Source organism: Salmo trutta, chromosome 21, assembly GCF_901001165.1.
Source record: "Salmo trutta chromosome 21, fSalTru1.1, whole genome shotgun sequence".
In the NCBI taxonomy this organism is placed as follows: Eukaryota; Metazoa; Chordata; class Actinopteri; order Salmoniformes; family Salmonidae; genus Salmo; species Salmo trutta.
In genome coordinates this window covers 26,781,861-26,801,996 of record NC_042977.1, presented here as the reverse complement: position 1 = coordinate 26,801,996, position 20,136 = coordinate 26,781,861, and the positions used below count along the sequence as shown (strand labels likewise).

Below are 20,136 nucleotides of genomic sequence, written 5' to 3'. Positions count from 1 at the left end.
TTTACACATAATGTATATATATATATAAAAAAGTACATATATTTAATTGAATTATATATTTGATAAATACATTTTCCTGATATATTAAAATGTTTATATGTTTTTTAAAATATATTCCAAGATATAATCTTCCCGTATGGATTTGCATATCCGATTAGATTCTGTTATTGTTCCTGCAGTCTAAACAGCATGGAATCAGATTTCAAGCCACATTTCAAATCTAATTCCTGGCCATGCGACCTGTGTCTGAACGGTCAAATGTGATTTATTTGCCCTCCAGTGTTTTTTAGACTGTTATTTGACACATCTTGTTGCTTGCTACCTACTCTGTTACCTAAACAGCTACTTAGCTAGATAGTTGACTACTGTGGCTAGCCAAAAATGAATCGTATTGGAAGTTGGATCATTTTGTCCTTTGAGGCTTTAAAAGTGTTCTTACACTATGATTTTGAACATTCAAAGCAACTGGGAAACCTCAATGGCAGGCATTGTTGTCACCTTAGCTTGCTACACTTCTGAGTGATTTCAGAGAGGCCCAACTCTGCAGAAAATCTGTCTTCCTCCAGCTTGTGGCATTTTTTGTTGTTACTTCACCCACCAAGCAAGGCGTTTTTGTACGGAGGTCAATGCAAGTGTCGAATTTGGTCAACAAAAAAATGTATGACTTATTTGCTACACAAGGTTTATTTGAACAAATAGAAGTTTGTAATGCCTAAGTTGTTACGAGTACACTGATATAAGTAGGACACGTGACATCCCGGCAAATTTGAGAAAAAACACTTTATATAGAAGTTGTCTCGAGATGGCTATGCATATTCTTGGCATTTGGCTAATAGCATAGCATCTCTCTCCATTACAGGCAGTTGATGTCAACAACCCTCATCAAATATTCAAAAAGGATTACAATAATGACATGTATCCACCAATCCAAAGAAAGGATAGGTGGGGGCTAGACAACCCACCGTGCCTAACGACTCCCATTGTTAGGCCAGAGAGACATGCATCTTGTCAGTATATCCATAATCTTTGGTGATAGTAAGCACGAGCACCACCACTGCACACACAACCGTATTTACTATGACAAAAGCATAGCCATGTCAGCAAATAACTGCTGTCTGAACACACAGAAATCTGATTTGGTCACTTGCTGTTTGGATAGTTAGTATTCCAAAACATGTTTGAAAAACAAAACTGATTTGAGCAGTAAGACCTATGTGAACAAGGCTTTAATGCCACCAAACAGTCATCCAAATGTATGTTGAAATGGGTCTGCATTCATAAAATAATTAAAAATGTAAAAAATAACAGCATTATTAGCCTAATTTACAATGTTTATTATTGAAATAGGCAAGAGAACCCCAAGATCCAATCTCATAAATTTTCTGCCTGCATCCTGCCTACGATGTGAACGTTTTCAGTGATTTAGGCTGTGTTTAGACAGGCAGCTCAATTCAAAAAAAAATTCTCTCAAAAATGTGTCTTTTGACAAATCAGAAAAAAAAGATCTGATGTGATTGGTCAAAATACCAATTAGTGGTAAAAAAAAGATTTCTTAATTGGCTGCCTGTCTAAACACAGCCATTAATGTACACTCTGATTAAAACTGATCATGGGAAAGTAGCAACCTTCGGCTCTAATACCCACACAATACATCTTGTTGACAAGCTTTACAGTTTACAAATGACTGGCAATGAACAGCTAAGTAGGTCATTCATGGATTGTAACATCAAGAAACCAGCAATGATCTATAATATCCAGGGCTGCGTTTACACAGGCTGCACAGTTCTGATATTTTCCCCCTCTAATTGGTCTTTTGACCAATCACATCAGATCTTTTTCATGAACAATTAGTGAACATAGATTAGAATTCGGATGCGTGTGTAAACATCTCAGCCCAACGTTCACATCAGCTTTGAAGGAATAAAAACCATCAGAGGGAATACAGAAACGTTTAATTTTTATTTACCATACATAAAAAAAAAAAAGTGAACCACACTATACAAATGTTTTTCTGGTAGCTGGTAACAATGCAGATTACACTTCTAAGGGCCTTTTTCAAACACAGATCGCTTTCTGGAAGTGCAGCTAAAATTGCACTCATCTTTTTTTAAAACATACGTTCTTAATTTGCTACTGCCACATAAAGCAGCAGTGTCTTAATAGCTTCTCATCTATTACGTCTTTTTGCTTCTTAAATGCAGATAGGCAGTAGCATGCAACCCTCGGCGTGAAGGGTTTTGATAGTTTTTTTTGTATGTTATTAACTTTGCAAGATAAAAGTAAAGAGGTAAAGGTCTCTGTCCATATTTACATATCAAAATGTATCTGTCGATCCTGAGCAGTTCAGATGGGATCTTCAAACAAACACTGGGCAAGCAGCTATCCCATAATGTCAGAGTTTAAAGGGAAGTCCAGCTTTCGCAACCACCTTGATGATGATTGACAACTTTTTTCTTCTTTTTCTCCTTCTGTGCTCGCATTCCTGACAACATTGGCCAAATGTCAAAAGGAATGATGTTTATTACTCAAGAGACAACTTTTAAAAAAAGAAAGGAGGGAGGGTGGAGAACAATGAAAAGGTTTTAAGCCAAGTAGCTGTAAGTGTCTTTCTCTCCGTCGACACGCTCCAGGTACTCCTTCTCGATCAGGATGTCGATACATTTCTGAAAGACAAAAACATACATGACCATTACTAACATGGCACATGTTGCATACAGAAAGTGGTTTCCATAAACCTACAGGAAATAACCCTTATTGTAAAAACAGAGTATAGATTTGTTACATTTCTGAAAGACACAAAAAAGCCCGTTCCTACCATGGCAGATGTTGCATTTACAGTATGTGGTTCCAAGAAATCCTCTGGGGTACGGTAAATTTCCATCTAACGTGGCCTAATTTACGGCATAATTTACCTTGATAACGGGGACTCTTGGTTTGAACCTGGATGACAGCTGATTCAGCACCTCTGCCAGGAGTTGCTGATGTTTCAGCACTTTGCGCATCTTCATGATTCTCACAATGGCAGCCTACAGCAGGGTAGAGAAAGAGAGAACACAGCAGGTTTAGACCAAAATGATCCTGGGTGAATATTCTAGACCAGAGAGGTTGTTTGTGCACGCTAGACAATAGACAGATTTTTGTGAGTGTGACTGAATGCTTGACAAGGTGAGTAATGTTGACAGTGGCAGCATGTAGTGTGAGTTAGATCAGGGGAAAAAATAGAATAGCGTGATGTACAGTGTACCTGTATTAACAGTTTCCTGTCCTCCTCTATGTTCTTGTGAGTGGTTTCCTGCTCCTGCTTCTGCTCTGTCTTCATTGGCACATTAATGTTCACCCGAAGTTTTTTGCTGTATAGATTCAAATCAAAATCTATCAGCAACAGTTCATGGAATCTATTACAGTACAGTAACATCATAGCAATTTGGAATATCTGGTTCCACAATTTGCAGGTTTGTGATCTATATTGATTACATGGTGTGTGTAATCACTCACTTTTTGTATCCCAGGAAGAGTTTTATTAAGGTGTCTGGTTTGAACTCCACTTCATCCACATTTGCATTCTCATCCTCCAGGACCTAGACAACAGAACATTGCTTGGGTCAAAGTTGAAACTTTCAGAGAAAATCCACAGTGCAGAATAGTTAATTGATGGCACCCTAGCAACTGGAGTTGTTTGGTAGATTATATGAAAATAAGAGGCAAAAAACCTACCAGCAATTTGGACTTCAACAAGATTTGCAACACCTGCACCAAAATGTCCTGGGGAGAACAAAAACAAAACAGGCAACGTATAAGGCAGAGAGTGGGCTGTTGCTTTCAACACATAGCATACAAAACATTAGGAACACCTTCCTAATATTGTGTTGCACCCCCCACCTCTCCCTCTTTACCCACAGAACAGCCTTAAATTGGTTGGAGCATGGACTGTACAAGGTGTCGAAAGCGTTCCACAGGGATGCTGGGCCATGTTGAGTTGGCTGGATGTCCTTTGGGTGGTGGACCATTGTTGATACACACGGGAAACGGTTGAGCGTGAAAACCCCAACAGCGTTGCAGTTCTTGACTCAAACCGGTGCGCCTGGCATCTACTAGCATACCCCGTTCAAAGGCACTTAAATATTGTCTTGCCCACTCACGCTCTGCACGCATACACAATCCAGGTCTCAATTGTCTCAAGGCTTAAAAATCCTTCTTTAACACGTCTCCTCCCCTTCATCTACAATCAGTGGATTTAACATCAATAAGGGATCATAGCTTCACCTGGTCAGTCTGTCATTGAAAGAGCAGGTGTTCTTAATGTTTTGTATTCCCATCAGAGCATAACGTCTTCCTTTGAAAAACCATCCATCAAAGAGAATAGTCTCTCTGTCTGTAGCCAACTAGATACCGTTGAGTTGTCAGTACTCACTATCTTGATCTGTGTGCTGTCAGCGAGCTGCTGCACTGTGTAGACGTCCTCAGCATTGTACTGCAATAGGATGGCCATCTGGAAGGTAGAAGCCTGGGAGGACAGGAGGAGCAACAGGGAATACGTCAAAACCATTCAATAGTAGAGGATACAATGACAACTCCGCTCCATGCATATTGTTGATTCATACATTTTTTCTTGTTAATAGTCAGCATACACCAGTATGTTTGTTCAACAGTGATGGTTGATGAAAATCCCTAATTTATGAGAGTCTGAGAGGAAATATTCATATTTTATCTGATCAGACAACACCTGTAATCACCTGCAGAGTGTATCTGTTCTTAAAGCAGTTGGTGACCAGCTCTCCTTTGGACAGGTGGTAGAGCCAGGTCAGCTTGCGCCCGCTGTGTCTGCTGGCGTAGAAGGCAGTGAACCGCTGGTAACTCCTCTCCAGCTGAATGAGGGTAGGAGAGAAGAAAAGAGAGAACAGTGAGTAAAACATTGATCAGTAAATTGAGTCACTGTGGAGTGGATCAGTTAGTCTCTCACCTCAGAGGGCAAGGCAAATGTACAGGACTGCTGGAAGGGCCAGGAACCAGAACTGAGGACCTGGATGCTGAAGTCCACTGAGACGCACACACACAGAAAACAGATGAGCAATCTTCTTATAATAGTTATTTGTTTCAATGTGATTGTTTTAAAATTTGGTTAGGAAAAACAAGGGACCTACTAAATCAATCCAGGTAACCGGGTTTCCGAGATTAAGAAACTCCTTTCTGTCATCACATAATGAATCCCAGAATGTCAGAGTCCCAGACAGATATACTCACAGTCCAAAGGCTCAGAGTTGGTGAGGTGCTTTTTAAATTGTTCATTTAGGTCTTTGCTGACTCCGATGTCCTGGAACATGCGTTGGAGTTTGGAGGTATACTCGAAGCCACACGCTTGCTGTTGGGAAAGAGGGCAGGACATGCCATTAGGACAGATGCTCCCAGGTAAAACACAGTCCAAAGACTGAGCAACCAGAGAATATCTAACAGATTTGTAACAATAAACAAACTGCACAACTCTAGTTACCAATCACAATGTAATGTCAATATCACATTGAAAATGCCAAATTAAAAACATGGTTATGAGGAGGTAAACTCATTTTTTGTGGTATAGTACCTTTAGTTTGGAGATCATACTGGCTTCAGCATCATCACTGGCGCTGTTCTGATGGACTAACCGCTTAGCCAGCATCTTGGCGTAGAATTTCTGGAACACATCTTTGTCCTCTATGTACTTGAAAACCACCATCTAGGGAAGAGAACACATAAAAGTTAGAGAGTTGTGAATAGAGACTACATCTCGTAAAATACAACGCAGGGCTGAAGGAGGGGGAGGAGATTGGGTCTACAATGGAAGGCAGCCAGTTCAGAAGCTCCACTTTTCATCCTGTCGACTCCAGACAACCAGATAATGTATAAAATGCAGTACCAGTGTGGCAGCTGAGAAAGAAAAAAGAAAAAAAAAGAAATATATATATATATATATTTTTTAAAAGCAGTCCAACTCACCACTTGGTTTAGTGTGTCTTCTAGCTCTGCCTCCTCTGGGTTCTTTGAGCTGTGCAAAAAAAGAAAATAATTTCATTTAAAATCAGACATCCTGCTCTTGTATGTTAGCAGTGTCTATTAAAACCACAAGAAGAGTAGACGTCGTATTGACTCTAGTCAATGTGAACCATTTCAGAACAAATGTCCATAGCAATACTGGAGTGCTGGCTACTGGTCTCAGCCGTACGTAGACTTGAATATCAAACTGTGGTTCTGAGTTATGCATTGAGTGAATGTGCCAGAGCAGAGGCACACCTCTTCTTCAGCAGAGAGTCACAGTATCTAGCCAGCAGCTCTGGGGATTTGCTGGATGACTGCACCATCTTGGTCACAGCATTGTTGTTTATGAAGCGTCCACAGGCCTGTGAAGACAACAAAATGGGTGTTCAAAGTTAACAAGAACAACAACAGTGTAAGTGTGTGTGTGACACCGTCTGAAAATGTCTAACACCACAAAATATAGTAAAATATGAACATACCTTGTCCAGAGCAGCAACAAAACCAGCATCGTTGTTGAACGCTGACATTACTAAAGCATTATACTTCTTGTGGACGTCTAAGATGGTCTGGACATACATTTTGGGATCCTATGGTGAAATAAATGAAAACAAAGTCAAGGAACACCCTAGTGAACTGGAGAGAGGACGGTCTCAGATTATTGTAATAAAGATGTGAACCGGTAAAACACAATGCGTACATTTAACTATTAAATCCATTGTAGTTCTTACATTGAGAGCTGCTTCTCCACACTTCTCTATAGCAGCAAGGCCCTGGTTGTATATGTGCGTCTCCAGGAGTTTCTTCAGCTCTCCCAATCCATCAGTGATCCGGGACACCAAATTGTACATCCGCCCAAGGTCTACAGACAGAGAATGGCGATGCATGTCACATGCTCCAAATACAACACTGAAATTCTTACATACAAGCCCTTAACCAACAACGCAGTTCAAGAAGTTAAGCAGTTAATGAAATATTGACACACATATATTTACATACATATATTAATCAAGAAGTAACACACATTTACATAACAATTACAAGGCTATATATAGGGGGTACCGGTACTGAGTCAATGTGTGGGGGTAATTTGTAAAGTGACTATGCATAGATAATAAAACAGTGAGTAGCAGCAGTGTAAAAACAAAGGGGGGATGGGGGGGGGGGTCAATGTAAATAGTTCAGGTGGCCATTTGATTAGTTTAGTTGTTCAGCAGTCTTATGGCTTGGGGGTAGAAGATGTTAAGGAGCCTTTTGGTCCTAGACATGGCGCTCCGGTACTGCTTGCCGTGCGGTAGCAGAGATAACAGTCTATAACTTGGGTGACTGCAGTCTTAAACCATTTTTTGGGCCTTCCTCTGACACCGCCTAATATATAGGTCCTGGATGTCAGGAAGCTTGGCCACAGTGATGTACTGGGCCGTACGGACTACCCTCTGAAGCGCCTTATGGTCAGATGCCAAGCAGTTGCCATACCAGGCAGCGATGCAACAGATCAGGATGCTCTCGATGGTGCAGCTGTAGAACTTGAGGATCTGGGGAACCATGCCACATCTTTTCAGTCTCCTCAGGGGGAATAGACATGGTTGTGCCCTCTTCACAGCTGTGTTGGTGTGTTTGGACCATGATAGTTTGTTGGTCATGTGGACACCAAGGATCTTGAAACTCTCGACCCGCTTCACTTCAGTCCCATCAATGAGAATGGGGGCCTGTTCGGCCTGCCTTTTCCTATAGTCCACGTTTCCTTTGTCTTGCTCACATTGAGAGAGAGGGGTTGTTGTCCTGGCACCACACTGCCAGGTCTCTGACCTCCTCCCTATAGGCTGTCTCATCGTTGTCGGTGATCAGGCCTACCACTGTTGTGTCGTCAGCAAACTTAATGGTGTTGGAGTCATGCATGGCCATGCAGTCGTGGGTTAACGGAATACAGGAGGGGACTAAGCACGCACCCCTGAGGGGCTTCAGTGTTGAGGATCAGCGTGGCAGATATGTTGTTGCCTACCCTTACCACCTGAGGGCGGCCAGTCAGGAAGCCCGGGATGCAGTTGCAGAGGGAAGTGTTTAGTTCCAGGGTCTTTAACTTAGTGTTGAGCTTTGTGGGCACCATGGTGTTAAATGCTGAGCTGTAGTCAATGAACAGAATTCTCACATTGGTGTTCCTTTTGTCCAGGTGGGAAAGGGCAGTGTGGAGTGCGATTGAGATTGCATCATCTGTGGATCTGTTAGGGCAGTATGCGAAATGGAGTGGGATTAGGGTTCATGGCATGATGGTGTTGATGTGAGCCATGACCAGCCTTTCAAAGCACTTCATGTCTACCGACGAGAGTGCTACGGGGCGGTAATAATTTTAGGCAGGTTACCTTCGCTTTCTTGGGCACAGGGACTATGGTGGTCTGTTTGAAACATGTAGGTATTACAGACTCGGCCAGGGAGAGGTTGAAAATGTCAGTGAAGACACTTGCCATTACATGTCCTGGTAATCCGTCTGGCCCCACGGCTTTGTGAATGTTAACCTGTTTAAAGGTCTTGCTCACGTCGGCTACGGAGAACATGATCACACAGTTGTCCGGAACAGCTGGTGCTCTCATGCATGCTTCAGTATTGCTTGCCTCAAAGCGAGTATAAAAGGCATTTAGCTCATCTGGTAGGTTCGCGTCACTTGGCAGCTCGTGGCTGGGTTTCCCTTTGTAGTAAGTAATAGTTTTCGAGCCCTGCCACATCCGACGAGCATCAAAGCCGGTGTAGTAGGATTCAATCTTAGTCCCATATTGATGCTTTGCCAGTTTGATGGTTCGTCTGAAGGCATAGCGGGATTTCTTATAAGCATCCAGCTTAGTGTCCCGCTCCTTGAAAGCGGCAGGGGAGGGGCGTCGTCGATGCAGTTATTGATGAAGCTGGTGACTGAGGTGGTATACTACTCAATGATGAATCCCGGAACACATTCCAGTCTGTGCTAGCAAAACAGTCCTGTAGCGTAGCATCCGCGCCATTTGACCACTTACGTATTGAGCGAGTCACTGGTACTTCCTGATTTAGTTTTTGCTTGTAAGCATGAATCAGGAGGATGGAATTATGGTCAGCTTTGCCAAATGGTTGGCGAGGGAAAGCTTTGTATGTGTCTCTGTGTGTAGAGTAAAGGTGGTCTAGGTTTGTTTTTCCTCTGGTTGCAAATGTGACATGCTGGTAGAAATGAGGTAAAACTGATTTAATTTTGCCTGCATTAAAAGTCCCCGGCCACTAGCGCCGCTTCTGGATGAGCATTTTCTTGTTTGCTTATGGCCTTATACAGCCGTTGAGTGCGGTCTTAGTGCCAGCATCGGTTTGTGGTGTAAATAGACAGCTACAAATGATACTTATGTGAACTCTCTTGGTCTACAGCTTATCATGAGGTATTCTATCTCAGGTGAGCATTACCTCAAGACTTTTTTAGTATTAGACATCACGCACCAGCAGTTTTTGCCAAATACACACACCCCCGACCCTCGTCATACCAGACGTTGCTGCTCTGTTCTGCCGAAACACAGAGAAGCCAGCCAGCTCTATATTATCCGCGTCGTCATTCAGCCAAGTCTCGGTGAAACATAAGATATTACAGTTTTTAATGTCACATTGGTAGGATAGTCTTAATCGTAGATCATCCAGTTTGTTTTCCAATGATTGCATGTTGGCCAATAATATCGAGGGTAGTTGTGGTTAGGGTTGCAAAGGGTTGGAAACTTTTTGGGAAATTTCTGGATTTTTCCCAAAATTTTCCATGGGAAGCCAAGGAATTTGGGGAATTCTTCTTAAATTCATCAAAAAAAGTTAGCTTATAACAGTGAACCTTTTCTGTGGGATACACAAGGCAATTCTAAGTCTTGTGGCATATTTTGGTTAAACTATCCCCAATTCAATGGAATTGCAACCCTCTGCATGCACAGTGCATTCTTCCATCACATGTGCAGTGCACTCTTCTATTCACATGTACAGCTGATTCTCAAAATTTTTTTTTTTTTTCACCTTTATTTAACCAGGTAGGCAAGTTGAGAACAAGTTCTCATTTACAATTGCGACCTGGCCAAGATAAAGCAAAGCAGTTCGACAACATACAAAAACACAGAGTTACACATGGAGTAAAACAACATACAATCAATGATGCAGTAGAAAAAAATAAGACTATATACAATGTGAGCAAATGATGTGAGATAATGGAGGTAAAGGCAAAAAAATGCCATGGTGGCAAAGTAAATAAAGTATGGCAAGAAAAAACACTGGAATGGTAGATTTGTAGTTTGAAGAAAGTTAAAAGTTAAAATATAAATAATATGGTGCAAAGGAGCAAAATAAATAAAATAAATAAATACAGTAGGGGAAAAGGTAGTAGTTTGGGCTCAATTAAAGATGGGCTATGTACAGGTGCAGAGATCTGTGAGCTGCTCTGACAGCTGGTGCTTAAAGCTAGTGAGGGAGATAAGTGTTTCCAGTTTTAGAGATTTTTGTAGTTCGTTCCAATCATTGGCAGCTGAGAACTGGAAGGAGAGACGACCAAAGGAGGAGTTGGCTTTAGGGGTGACCAGAGAGATATACCTGCTGGAGCGCGTGCTACAGGTGGGTGCTGCTATGGTGACCAGTGAGCGGAGATAAGGGGGGACTTTACCTAGCAGGGTCTTGTAGATGACCTGGAGCCAATGTGTTTGGCGACGATTATGAAGTGAAGGCCAGCCAACGAGAGCATACAGGTCGCAGTGGTGGGTTGTATATGGGGCTTTGGTGACAAAACGGATGGCACTGTGATAGACTGCATCCAGCTTGTTGAGTAGGGTATTGGAGGCTATTTTGTAAATGACATCGCCGAAGTCGAGGATTGGTAGGATGGTCAGTTTTACGAGGGTATGTTTGGCAGCATGAGTGAAGGATGCTTTGTTGCGAAATAGGAAGCCAATTCTAGATTTCACTTTGGATTGGAGATGATTGATGTGAGTCTGGAAGGAGAGTTTACAGTCTAACCAGACACCTAGGTATTTGTAGTTGTCCACAAATTCTAAGTTAGAACCGTCCAGAGAAGTTATGCTGGATGGGCGGGCAGGTGCAGGCAGCGATCGGTTGAAGAGCATGCATTTAGTTTTACTTGTGTTTAGGAGCAGTTGGAGACCACGGAAGGAGAGTTGAATGGCATTGAAGCTCGTCTGGAGGGTTGTTAACACAGTGTCCAAAGAAGGGCCAGAAGTATACAGAATGGTGTCGTCTGCGTAGAGGTGGATCAGAGATTCACCAGCAGCAAGAGCGACATCATTTATGTATACAGAGAAAAGAGAAAACATCTTGCACACCAATGAGATGCTATGGAGCCCAACCTACTACACTGTTTGAGCCAAGGACCACATGCTTTATGGTAAGTTTTGGAAACACAATACTGGGTGGGGTGAATTTATATGACATACATGATTTTTTGTTAACTAGTAAATAGTAGCCTACAGCAAAGTGTGTTTAAATCATTTTTAACTTGTTAACAATTTCTGCTAGTTAGTTCTTGCTACCATGTGGGGTTTAGCTTGCTTGAGCCTGCCAACTGAGGAGTGTTAATTCACCTGTTTCCATATGCGTTTCATTTTAAAACATTTATCTTACAAAGGAGTTGTTTAATCTAACTAACTATTTATCTGTACATGGAATTGTATTTGGGTTAGGGTTTTTTACAACAACAAAAATATATAATCTTTACAGGAAAATGCCTCGGGCACTATCTGATGGGTGGTCATTTCACTGCAGCTAATGTACAAGGAAAAGCTGTGTACATTTGCAAATACTGTGCCAAATCATATGTGAAGAATGCAACAAAGATGCAGAATCATCTGGCCAAGGGCATAAAGTTCCCTCAGCGCTCACCAGAAACCTCTGACAAAAGTCCCTCTACTTCTATTCCAGGTGAAAATGATGAATCAGACACGTTATCGATAGCAACAGCTCATGGTCCTCCTGGAATCATAAGTTTTTTTTTTACTCAATGGAGGAACATAGTCAGAGAAATGCTGATGTATGTCTTGCTCGAGCTGTGTATGCAACTGGTTCACCTCTGATGCTCACAGGCAATGTATATTGGAAGAGAATTCTGAATGTTCCTTGCCCAGCATACCCCTCCAACCAGACATGCTTTATATACTCATTTGCTGGATGCAGAGTTCAAGTGAAGGTCAAGCAAATCAGAGAAAGCAGACTGTATTGCAATCATCTCTGATGGGTGGACGAATGTTCGTGGGCAAGGAATAATTAACTACATAATTTCTACTACCTCAACCAGTATTCTACAAGAGCACAGACACAAGGGACAACAGACACACTGGTCTCTACATTGCTGAGGAGCTGAAGGCAGTCATCAATGACCTTGGACCACAGCAGGTATTTGCACTGGTGACAGACAATACTGCGAACATGAAGTCTGCTTGGTCTAAAGTGGAGGAGTCCTACCCTCACATCACACCCATTGGCTGTGCTGCTCATGCATTGAATCTGCTCCTCAAGGACATCATGGCACTGGGGAAAAAAATAAGTGCTTTTCAGCAGCAGGGACAGAGACTGATAAGGATAGAGGGAACAATGAATGGAGCCAAATACTGGCAAATCCTTGATGAGAACCTGCTTCAGAGTGAAAACCTGCTTCAGAGGCATTTCACTGCACTTGTGCATGTGACATTAAAACTTGAAACCGACCTTAGACTGGGGCAAAAACGTACGTTCCAACAGGACAATGACCCAAAGCAATGCTTGAATGGCTTCAGAACAAGAACGTGAAAGTCCTAGAGCCAAACCCCAGACTTAATTCCCATTGAAAATCGTCAGAAAGACTTGCTGTTCACCGCCGCTCCCCATCTAACTTAACAGAGCTGGAGAAAATCTGCAAGGAAGAATGGGAGAAAATCCCCAAATACAGATGTGCAAAGCTAATACAAACATACCAAAGACGACTCAAACCTGTAATCACTACCAAATGTGCTTCTACAAAGTATTGACTTAGTGGTGTAAATATGTATGTAAATGAGATCTGTATTTAATTTTCAATAAATTCTAATAACATGTTTTCGCTTTGTTATTATGGGGTATTGTGTAGATGGGTAAAAAATATAGATTTGATAAATTTTGAATTCATGATGTAAGAAGAAAATGTGGAATAAATAAGTGGGTATGAATAATTTCTCTAGGCAATGTATAAATTTACGAAAAGTACATAAAGCACAAATCTGGCAATAGCAAAAAGGCATGCCTGGCTGGCAATTGTCATTTGGACTCTCCTCCATACCTTCATTTTTGTCAGCGTCCAGAAGGTTCTGGAACTCTGTGTGGAAGATCTCCAGGTGCTTCTCGATGAGCACCTGCTCACACTTGCGGGCCAGCTCGTCCTGCGTGCTCTCATGGAGGTACACCTGCACCCTCCGCTGCTCCTCCAACAGACGCGCCTCAGCCTGAGAGAGAGACAGAAAGAGAGCCGAGGGAGAGACCGAAAGAGAGAGAGGGATTCTGTACATTTTTACACTAAGCAAAAGGCTACTGATACATCTATTTGGCTCAATACACTGGTTTCATAACCCACCTTTTTCATGTATTCAGTAACTGGATTTTGTTGCAGGAACTCTGTGCTCTCTCGTGTGTAAAAGCGTTCGGTGTCCGCCAAGAACTGAGTCTCGAAGTACTCTTTGTAGACTGACAACGTGGGGCCTTTGGCAAAGGCATCATCCTCATTGAGACCCAACTCAACTGAAAGACACACAACCTCCGTCAACCAACATCATTTCAGAGCCATGACATCCAGTCTCACAACAGTTTCATATTGGTTGAACAACACACCATTAAAATATACCAGGACCTACCATAGGACTGGACGACTCCACTGATAAGCCTAGTGTTGATGGTCTCTCCGTTACGTTCCTTCTCAATGAGCTTTAATACAGCATTTGTGACCTTAGATGGGGGGGGGGGGCACATTTAGGATCATGCCTTCAACAAAATGTATCATAATCAACTAAGACTGGGAATAACTTTTCCACAGCTGATCTGAGCGGATACTCACTTGTTTATTCAAAGGTCTGAAAAGGCATTCTCTCCATGTCACCAATGCGAGCTGAAAGGAGAGGAAAGGATGAGGCAATGCATACAATTGAGAAAACCTACATTTCATATTCTTAAATGGCAAAAAAAAAAAAAAGTGCCGTCTTACGGAGTAGATTTCATATATCCCTTTGCGCCCCTCGTCACACTCGCGGCGGACCCAGTGACGGTTGAGGTAGGCACAGATGCCATTCAGCACTTTGCTGGAGAATCTGTAGTCTTCCCACTGCTGTGTGTAGAACTTTAATACACTCTCATCCATCAGGTCTTCTCCATCCTGCAGATGATGGGGACAGCGGGAGGAGAAGAGTGATATTTCCAGTGGCAAGAAAAAGTATGTGAACCCTTTGGAATTACCTGATTTCTGCAAACATTTTACATAAAAATTCACCTGATCTTCATCTAAGTCCCAACAATAGACAAGCACAGTGTGCTTAAAGTAATATCACACAAATTATTGTATTTTTCTTGTCTATATTGAATACATCATATAAACATTCACAGTGTAGGTTGGAAAAAGTATGGGACCCCTAGGCTAATGATGTATCCAAAAGCTAATTGGAGTGAGGAGTCCACTAATCAATGAGATGAGATTGGAGATTTTGGTTAGAGCTGCCCTGCCTCATAAAAACACTCACAAAATTTGAGTTTGCTATTCACAAGAAGCATCGCCTGATGTGACCCATGCTTCAAACAAAAGAGATCTCAGAAGACCTAAGATGAAGAATTGTTTCCTTGCATAAATCTTTATAGGGTTACAAAAGTATCTCTAAAAGTCAGTCCACGGTAAGACAAATGGTCTAGAAATAAAGAAATTTCAGCACTGTTGCTACTCTCCCTAGGAGTGGCCGCCCTTCAAAGATGACCGCAAGAGCAGAGCACTGAACGCTCAATGAGGTTAAGAAGAATCCTAGAGTGTCAGCTAAAGACTTACAGAAATCTCTGGAGGATGCTAACAGCTCTGTTGACAAGTCTACAATGCGTAAAACACTAAACAAGAACGGTGTTCATTAGAGGACACCATCGAAGAAGCCACTGCTGTCCAAAAGAAACATTGCTGTACGTCTGAAGTTCGCAAAAGAGACCCTGGATGTTCCACAGCGCTACTGGCAAAATATTCTGTGGACAGATGAAACTAAAGTTGTGTTGTTTGGAAGGAACACATAACACTATGTGTGGAGAAAGAAAGGCACAGCACACCAACATCAAAACCTCAGGGCCTGGACAGCTTGCTATCATCAACGTAAAAATGAATTCCCAAGTTTATCAAGACATTTTGCAGTAGAATGTTAGGCTATCTGTCTGCCAATTGAAGCTCAACAGAAGATAAGTGATGTAACTGGACAACAACCCAAAAGAAAGAAGTAAATCAACAACAGAATGGCTTGAACAGAAGAAAATACACCTTCTGGAGTGACCCAGTCAGTCCTGACCTCAACCCGTCTGAGATCTCGGTAGGACCTGTATTTCCCGTCTGGATTACTGCAACTCGCTGTTGGCTGGGCTCCCTGCCTGTGCCATTAAACCCCTACAACTCATCCAGAACGCCGCAGCCCGTCTGGTGTTCAACCTTCCCAAGTTCTCTCACGTCACCCCGCTCCTCCACTCTCTCCACTGGCTTCCAGTTGAAGCTCGCATCCGCTACAAGACCATGGTGCTTGCCTACGGAGCTGTGAGGGGAACGGCACCTCCATACCTTCAGGCTCTGATCAGGCCCTACACCCAAACAAGGGCACTGCGTTCATCCACCTCTGGCCTGCTGGCCCCCCTACCTCTGAGGAAGCACGGTTCCCACTCAGCCCAGTCCAAACTGTTCGCTGCTCTGGCACCCCAATGGTGGAACAAGCTCCCTCACGACGCCAGGACAGCGGAGTCAATCACCACCTTCCGGAGACACCTGAAACCCCACCTCTTTAAGGAATACCTGGGATAGGATAAAGTAATCCTTCTAACCCCCCCCCCCCCTTAAAATATTTAGATGCACTATTGTAAAGTGGTTGTTTCACTGGATATCATAAGGTGAATGCACCAATTTGTAAGTCGCTCTGGATAAGAGCGTCTGCTAAATGACTTAAATGTAAAATGTAAATGTAAGATGCTGTGGCATGACCTCAAGAGAGCGGTTCACACCAGACATCCCAAGAATATTGTGGAACTGAAACAGTTTTGTAAAGTGGAATGGTCCAAAATTCCTCCTGACCGTTGTGCAGGTCTGATCTGTAACTACAGAAAACGTTTGGTTGAGGTTATTGCTGCCAAAGAAGGGTCAACCTGTTATTAAATCCAAGGGTTCAGATACTTTTTCCAACCTGCAATGTGAATGTTTACCAAGTGTGTTCAATAAAGACATGACCAATTATAATTGTTTGTGTGTTATTAGTTTAAGCAGACTGTGTTTGTCTATTGTTGTGACTTAGATGAAGATCAGATAACATTTTATGACCAATTTATGCAGACATCCAGGTAATTCAAAAGGGTTCACATACCACTGTAGAGATAAGCATGCTTATCTCTACCACTGTAGAGATAAGCATGCAAACACCGTAGGACATTTGATATGCTTCCTTTTAACCTCTACTGGAAGGGCTAATGGAGAATTAACTAGCAGGCCAATTCATTTAATCGATTCATTGACCTCAGTCCATTTAAAAAAGGCACAGAACAGAGCATTACCTTGAGCAGGTTGGTCAGGTAGTTCTTGAGGAACTCCTTGAGTCTCTTGTAGAGCTCCAGGCCCACAAACTGGGCCCCTCCTGGGGTGGGGGCCTTTTTGGAGGGCTTGGATGGAGGGGGCCCTGCCCCACGGGCCTGATTGGACTGATGCACACTGGTACAGTAGTTATAAACATGTCTGGGTGGTGGGTCAAGGCAACAACATAAATGTAGAAACTTAAAATACTGACAATGGATTATCCCAAATATGCTTTAAACTGAGGCATACCTGTGCTGGTGTCAGCCATAAAAACTGCCCTTAATAAAGAGACACACTTGGAAGCACACAGTCAGAGAAGCCTGGGATTGTATTTATGTGGAAGGATACGTGTACAGTTCCATATATCGTGATTTGGCCATGCTCTGTCTGGTGTACACCTGCTGTATTCCTGCTCGCAGGTCATCCCAGATCTGATCCAGGCCAATCTGCTTGAGCCCATGAGGGTTCTGGCTTCTGTTGGATGACATTGTCTCTTTGCTTGTTGTTGCTCTCCTCTCAGTTGCTCCGTGCCACGGCTTCTTTTATTGCTTGTAATGAAACCGTCAAGAGCTACTCCTCCATAAGGTGATGAAGAGAGAGGCCACAATGTAACACAGGGACAAGGTGGGGTCTTCTCTTCGGCGTGGCAGACGATCTTGGAAGACCCCCTTCAAGTAGCAATCAGGAGAGCATCCTGCCAAGAACCCTGCAAACAAACACATTGTAAGAAAGGAGAACACATTATATAAGTCACATAGTGCAGGCCCTGAAGTGTAAGCTAAAATCTTGCATTGTAGAATGTTGGGATTGCAATAATTGATGTTGACATTCAATTGAAAAAAATCATGACCTGGCTAGACAAAAACATGTATTGTATCTAGCTCATCAATATTTGCACTTGAAACTGCTTCCATTGTAGACTACAGTATACAGCAAAATGATTGGAACAGTTCCCCTGCCATATAAAGCTAGTATCTGCTATCCAGGTGCTAATGTATGGCATATTGTTAGAGATTAGTCTAGTGAGTGTTATATTGACTCCAGCCTCCCCTTGATCAAGACCCAACAGCTGTGCCTGAGATCTGACCTTCACTGGTCCTGAATACTGTAACTACATTACAGTGTCAGTGAGTGTCTGCCCACTCCAGTGCAGCCTGGCTGGGGGAATACGGCTGACTGGAATTGGCTTTCCTTCAGCTTGAAACCTAAACCCTACTGCCCTCGGCTTCTGTTGTTAAACCTGTGCAGGGTAGGCAGGGCTGATTTCCGGCATGGAGCAGGAGATCATTCAAGTGATATTGAATAATACATTGAAGATAGAGAAATCACAAAGAAAAAAAATTATAATTTAAGGGTAGACAAGAGTGCAGAATTATGATTTCAAGATGAGGCCTAACCTGACCTTGTTTCATTACGTGTTTATATGTAAATATGTTAACTTAGATTCGACTAAGTCTTAGAATACAACCATAGACATAAAATAGACATGGGGTACGCAACCCTGGTCCTGGAGCAGGCACTTCATGTTTTGATTTAACTGATCTGGAAGACCAGGTGGTTTGAATTTAGGCAATCACTGAACTGATCATTTAGTTAAGTAGTTAAATCTAGTGCCTAGTTGGGAGAAAAAAAAATCCTGCAGTACCTGCGACACTCCTGGAACAGGGTTGCCTACCCCTGATATAGGCTAACCAAAGTGTATAAAATGATATCCTTGGATAGTGAAGTCAAAAATATCTTATGAGAATACTGCAAGTATTGTGCATGAATGACAAGATACGTTTTGGGGCTAATTGTTAAATAACCAACTGTTCAAGATAATGACCATTTCAGTCCAGGCCCAAGTATTCATCAATTTATCACAGGGACAGTGTTGTCTCTAACCAAGGCAAAATATGCAGATTAAGCAGCAAACACACTGAAAAGAGGTAGCCTAACCTAACAGTGGGCAGCAAAGAGGAAGCTACAACGATAGGGACAGTATATTTTGCCAAAATGATTGTTAGCCACCAGCTCAGTAGCAATCTTTGAGGGACTGTAATGCCTGGCTTGCAATCCAACATTACATACCTATTCTCTGTATATTGCTAGCTTTGTTATTTGCAAAACTTAATATTGATAGCTAACTAGCCCAAGGCAATATCTTGTACAGTAAATATGAACTTTATCTGGCAATAATGCTAGCTACTACACCTGTAGTCTCCATGCACACGCTTGCCAAGGAAGCTTCTGAACTTAATAGCTATCTAGCTTTGTCATGCCATGGCTAAACGTGAAATATTCACCTGGTTTGTGGTGCAGTGTAAGCAAACATAGCAGTTAGCAATGTTTTTGACTAGCTGACGTTAGCATTACATTTGCTAGGTGTACTGTTAGCTAGCAACATAAACCAAATAGTCGATAATACAAACTGCAAATTTGGATTGACAAACGTTAACCAATTTAGCTAACATGGTATTAGCCAGTGAGCTATCAGGGTAACGTTAGCTAACTACCGTGAGAAATGAGGCCTGTTGTTCAGGCGCAACGCTAGAGCTAACTTAAGCTACCTGACCACAGACGCCAATTAACGTTACGGATAAACAGCCCTGCAGTGTTCTGTATAAATACAACACACAATAGTCGTGTGTGTGTTCCGTGTTTTGTATAACTAGCTAGCTAGAATATGATTTGTCGTTATGCTTAGCTAGCCAGTCAGTTCAGCTACTGTACTAGCTAGCTGACGTTAGCTTACCATCGTGTAGTAGTAGTGCTCGTTCTTGGCTCCAAATGAAACAAAACAGTACCAATTAGAAACAAATATTACGTTTTTAATCTGAGTAAAGTATTACAATACTTCTTTTCAAAGACACATCCCCGTTTACCTCTAAATTATTTACTTTTCACTGCCACAACAATAGCTGCGGCAGTGCATAGAAATAACACTTTACAAATGTGTTTGCAGAAAGATGTCCCATGGAATTTGAGTGGAATTTAAGGTTCCGGACACGCACGGCTGATTATAACGGACATACTGTATGTTGTGCATGGAACAGCATGATTTGTGAGGTCAAGGTTCTAATGAAAACTGATTGATAATCATGTATGCCACTACAACAGAAAACAATTTGTCCTTATATTCTGAAACATCCTACAATTAATGATATTAGTATTGGTTTTATGCAGGGCTGGCCCCAGCCAAAAGTGACATTAGGGCCCCTCATTTTAGGAATTCAGTCAGGTCTTAACTTACTAGTGAGAGTAAGAATAGTATAATACACAATGTGCAATTCTGACATTTGGTTGTGTATCAGCATTTTTTCTTTGTCAGTCACTCAATTAACCATGTCAGCTAACTATTTTTATATTGGTAAATTAGT

General features: G+C 42.2%; 1 protein-coding gene across 1 annotated transcript; it reads right to left on the bottom strand.

Moving 5' to 3' along the window:
* Window positions 1–1,313: 1,313 nt before the first annotated feature.
* LOC115157067 (cullin-1) lies at window positions 1,314–19,726 on the bottom strand. Its single transcript, XM_029704969.1, has 22 exons — window positions 19,512–19,726; window positions 17,126–17,483; window positions 16,759–16,936; window positions 14,195–14,362; window positions 14,048–14,098; window positions 13,848–13,938; window positions 13,571–13,734; window positions 13,280–13,442; window positions 6,738–6,868; window positions 6,489–6,596; window positions 6,265–6,371; window positions 5,971–6,019; window positions 5,579–5,710; window positions 5,242–5,359; window positions 4,961–5,037; window positions 4,734–4,865; window positions 4,412–4,504; window positions 3,715–3,762; window positions 3,496–3,578; window positions 3,245–3,350; window positions 2,913–3,026; window positions 1,314–2,663 (listed from the first exon to the last, which is right to left on the bottom strand). Exons 2-22 carry the CDS (start codon window positions 17,263–17,265, stop codon window positions 2,583–2,585), a joined length of 2,334 nt encoding a protein of 777 aa, XP_029560829.1. The 5' UTR covers window positions 17,266–17,483; window positions 19,512–19,726; the 3' UTR covers window positions 1,314–2,582.
* Between the last annotated feature and the right edge of the window lie 410 nt (window positions 19,727–20,136).